This window comes from Carassius auratus, chromosome 24 (genome assembly GCF_003368295.1).
Source record: "Carassius auratus strain Wakin chromosome 24, ASM336829v1, whole genome shotgun sequence".
NCBI classification, from domain to species: domain Eukaryota; kingdom Metazoa; phylum Chordata; class Actinopteri; order Cypriniformes; family Cyprinidae; genus Carassius; species Carassius auratus.
The window spans coordinates 22,395,343-22,400,819 of record NC_039266.1 but is presented as its reverse complement, the minus strand read 5'-3'; the positions used below and the strand labels follow the sequence as shown (position 1 = coordinate 22,400,819).

The window sequence follows — 5,477 nt, the reverse complement described above, 5'->3', positions numbered from 1 at the left end:
AGAAACTTAGAGACACACAGAGATATACAGAGATGCACAGAGACATGCAGATACACTCAAAGTCAGACAGAGATGTATAGAGACACATACAAACACACAGAGACATTCTGAAACAGCATATGTACAGAGACAAAACAGAGACACTTAGAAACAAACAGAGACACAAAGACAGTGAGAAACAATGAGACAGTCTGAGACATGCAGAGACAGATAGAGACACTCAGACACACAAACACACTGAGACACACAAACACACTGAGACACGCAGAAACATGCAGACACACAGAGACATAAGGAGACAGACCAAGACACTGAGACAAAGACTTGCAGGGACACATTGAGACAAACAGACACAAGAGACACACAGAGATATTCAGATACACTAAGACAGAGAGAGACATGCCGAGACACATAGAGACAGGGACACTCAGACACACAGAGACACTGACACACACCATAAACATGCAGAGGCACACATATACAGACAGAGACACTGAGACACACAGAGACAAAAGAGACACACCAAGACACAGAGACAAAGACTTGCAGGACACATTGAGACAGAGACACTCAGACACACTGAGACACACCAGACACCCAGCGAAACACTGAGACAGAGATATGCAAAGACACACTGAGACAAACAGACACTCCTTAACAAAGAGACACACACACTGAGACAGAGAGAGACACAGAGAGGACTGACTGAGACATGCAGAGACACATAGAGACAGGGACATTCAGACAAACAAACACACTGAGACACATGGAAAAATGCACAGACACACAGACACAGACAGAGACACAGAGACGCACACAGACACACTAAGACACAAAAAATGTGCAGAGACACACAGATACACTGAGACACACAGAAACAAAAAGGGACACACCAAGACACTCAGAGACACACTGAGACAAACAGACACAAAGAGACACAGAGATATTCAGATACACACTGAGACAGAGAGAGACAAGCAGAGAGAAAAGCAGAGACACATAGAGACAGAGACACTCAGACACGCTGAGACACATGGAAACATGCAGAGACACAAAGATACAGACAGAGACAGAGAGACACACAGAGACAAAAGAGACACACCAAGACGCCCAGAGACACACTGAGACAAACAGACACAAAGAGACACAGAGATATTCAGATACACACTGAGACAGAGAGAGACAAGCAGAGAGAAAAGCAGAGACACATAGAGACAGAGACACTCAGACACGCTGAGACACATGGAAACATGCAGAGACACACAGATACAGACAGAGACACTGAGACACACAGAGACAAAAGAGACACACCAAGACACCCAGAGACACACTGAGACATAGATATGCAAAGACACACTGAGACAAACAGACACTCCTTAACAAAGAGACACACACACTGAGACAGAGAGAGACACATAGAGACTGAGACATGCAGAGACACACCAAGCCACTCAGAGACACACTGAGACAAACATACACTCAGACACAAAGAGACACAGAGATATTCAGATACACAATGAGCCAGAGAGAGACACGCAGAGACTAACTGAGACATGCCGAGACACAAAGAGACAGAGACACTCAGACACACAAACACACTGAGACACACATAAACATGCAGAGACAGACAGATACAGACAGAGACACTGAGACACACAGAGACAAAAGAGACACACTGAGACACTGAGACAAAGCGAGACAGAGACAGACACGCAGAGACTGAGACATGCAGAGACAAAAAGAGACAGAGACACTCAGACACACAAACACACTGAGACACACATAAACATGCAGAGACAGACAGATACAGACAGAGACACTGAGACACACAGAGACAAAAGAGACACACTGAGACACTGAGACAAAGCGAGACAGAGACAGATACGCAGAGACAAAAAGAGACACACCAAGACACTCTAACTTAATTAAAATTAAGCAAAACATAATATTTTGTTTAAAATATAACACAATATCAACATCAGATTAACTGAACTGTTGTATAAAATCACATTTATACTTGTTATATTTGTGACACAATCAGCACTCGTGTGATACTGTTTCTAGATATATAACAACTCAAGCTCCAGCAGCAACATTTGAGTCAAAATGTATTCATTACGGTGGTTAACTTGAAGCGGTGAGGTTCTTCAGGTGAACGCAGAGCGCTCAGGTTTGATGTGATGTGTGTGATGGTGATGTTGGGTCATGTGTGTCTGCTTGTGTTTGTCTGTCTGCTGTGTTCAGTGATTCAGGTGTGATCCTGTCGACTCGGAGCACAGCGGCGACGCTCTGACATTACAGCACTGCGAAAACCAACCAACGACTGAAGCACACGTCACATATTTATAAATAAATCTATCAATAAATAAATAAATAAATATTAGTATACTTATCAATATTAAATAAATTATTATTGTATTTGTATTATGGTAAATAAATAAATATTAGTATTTAATACTTAATATCTAAAAATGTATATTAGAATTTTTTAATAACAATAAAATAAACAAATAAATATAAGTATACATAAGATACTTAAAAATATATATTAGTATTAGTATGCCAAAATAAATAAATAAATTAATTAATTATTATTATAGCTATAAATAATAAAAATATGTATAAAATAATATAAATAAACATATATCTATAAAATAATTGAATAAACGTATATTAGTATTATTATATTAATTACAGAATTAACAAATAATTACTTATATTTGTGTGTCTATAAACAAGCACACAAATGTAGATTAATATTAGTATATGTAAAAATAAACAAATGTATATCAGCATTTTTATACCTATAAATAAATACATAAATAAATATTAATAAACATATGCATAATTAAAATCCATATAATTAAGAGCCATATACATATTTTTATAAACACAAAAAACAAAACAAATAAATATTAGTACACCTAAGATACTTAAATATATGTATATTATTATTAATATGTCAAAATAAATAAATAATGTATATTAGTATCAGTTGATAAATTAATATCAACCTATCTAGTCTAATCTAATAAATGTAATGTAAATGTAAATGTAACAAACATATACAGTATTAATATTAGTATTACTATAAATAAATAAACAGATAAATATTATTATGAAAATAAATATTTTTAATTATATAAATACATAATTTAATTAATTAAATAAATAAATAATATATAATATATTATAATATATAATAATAAATTCCTTGTTAAATTCCCAAAGAAATAACACCAGGCACAAATGCGTCAGTAGTTGTCATACAGTAAGAGCTCAGAGCTATGAAATGAAAATGCTAATCTTGAGGAAATGCAAAATTACAGTATAATTTAAGTCTCGGGGGCGTTTGTGTCACTCTTACACCCATATTCATATACAAATCACCTCTTATTAATGACACCAGAAATAGAAGCTGTTCTGAACAAACAGCGTCTTGTGCTTCCCACATCCTTGATGATTTAATAAGACAGGAAAAGTTCTGGACTATTATCAAGCTTTACAGTGTGTTTGTGATTCGGGGGAAGCCCAGATAATCTGTGCCTAGAGGGAAAATGACAAGAGATATGAGAGAAAAGACAGCAGAAGATCGAGCGAGAGAGGACAGGTGCAACGCCAGATAAAAGAACAGCTAAACGAAAAGATAAAAGAATGAGGCAGAACAGGTGTAGTGAAAGATTAAAGAGATGGAAAAGAAACTGCTTCATCACAGGTGCACGACTACTAGATTTATTTCTAACAGAGAGAGGATTCCAGTCATTCAGAGAGAAGCTCTTATCACACACACTTTCAGTCTGAATGCCTCCGAGTCTAATTGATCTGGCGATTAATAATAGTTTTCGCTGTTGAAGAGTTCGTCATGCTTTCAGTGGTTTGAGACCGACCGCAAACAACACTGGGGTTATTAACTGAACTGGCTTTTTTTTTCTTTTAACTGAAAATAAAATAATTGTTCAATGAAAAAAATAAAAATAAATAAATGTGAAAGAAATAACCCTTTTTTATTCCAGCCATGGCTGCCAAAAACAAGATTCACTAAAATATCTTAAAAAATTAATAAATAAATGGAAACAAAAGACATTAAAAAAAAATACTTAAACTACAGTTAAAATGAAAATACAAAAAACTATATATATATATATTTTTTTCTGTGTAAAAAATAAAATAAAGTAAATACAAAAAATACAAATTATATATATATATAATTATATATATATGTTGTTATTATAAAATATTTTATACTTACTTCACCTAGCTGCTTTAGCAATACATCTTCATTTAGTTTAACTTCATGCACTAAAATAAGTAAAAATAAAACTGAAATAACAATAAATAAATAAATAAATAAATAATTAAAAATACAACTAAATGGCTAAACCTTCAAAACAGAAATATTAAAATATAAAATGATATATAATTTTACAAATAATAATATTATTAATATAAAATATATAATATAATAATTTAATATTTATATAAAATATAAAATATTTTTTTATATTTGATATGAAATATATAAAGTATTAAAATATTAAAAATATGAATATTAAAAATGTAAATATAAAAAATTATAACTATTTACAAATATAAAAAAATAAAATATAGAAATAAATACTATATTTACAATCACAAACATACGGTACATACATACATACATTTATATATTCACATGCAAACTCACACAGACATACAGTACATATGTATGTGAATTTTATGCAAAGTCTTTCCTAATAACTCATAAGTTTATGTGCATCTGTTGATTTCACACACACACACACACACACACACACACACACACACACACACACACACACACACACACACACACACACACACACACTCAGGCTGTGTTTCAGTAGGTTTAACCTCAAGCCTTTTACTCAGTCTGGCCAATATGTTCTCATGTACACATGAAACACAAATAAATCTGTCAGTGACATGCGGCGAGAACACGGCATGCATGAAGGAAAAACATCTCCGGATGAAGACGCAGGAGAAAATAGCAGTTGCGCGTGGGCGTTCAAAACTGTGCTTCACATTCGTCTGAGAGCTACTTATTAGTCTCTGTGCACTCAACCTTGTCTGACCGGGTGAAGAGACAGAGACGCACGGCCTGGAGGAACAGAGCCAGACGAACAGAAGACGCTAACAAGAGCGGACGAGGCTGATCTGAGGCCAGCCGGACACACATGTCCTCAACAGTGCTGGGGATCGTGCATTTCAAGTAACTAAGTTATGTAATAAAATTACTTTTTAAAGTAACTAGTTAAGTAACACATAATATTTTTAATTAAGAAGGACTGCTTTTTAAATTTAGTAGCACCTGTTACTTTATTTCCTATGTCTTGACTGACAGCTCTAGTGTTGCCATGTTGAGAGAATTCAAGCGTCTGCTCAAAAACAGAATCAGTATTACTCAATTATTCCTCAAAATGCATGCAAACAGCCAAATGCCAACTCTAAATATTATACAA

General features: G+C 34.1%; 1 protein-coding gene across 1 annotated transcript in view; it reads right to left on the bottom strand.

The window, feature by feature from the left end:
- LOC113042722 (rho GTPase-activating protein 18-like) overlaps positions 1 to 5,194 on the bottom strand; it is a 22,832-nt gene extending 17,638 nt beyond the window's left edge. The window contains exons 1-5 of the mRNA XM_026201737.1: positions 5,081 to 5,194; positions 1,066 to 1,121; positions 894 to 912; positions 707 to 757; positions 487 to 608 (exon numbers count right to left, since the gene is read on the bottom strand). Of these exons, the coding sequence (XP_026057522.1) occupies positions 487 to 608; positions 707 to 757; positions 894 to 912; positions 1,066 to 1,121; positions 5,081 to 5,194 (362 nt within the window). The remainder of the gene's footprint in view (positions 1 to 486; positions 609 to 706; positions 758 to 893; positions 913 to 1,065; positions 1,122 to 5,080) is intronic.
- Positions 5,195 to 5,477: the final 283 nt, after the last annotated feature.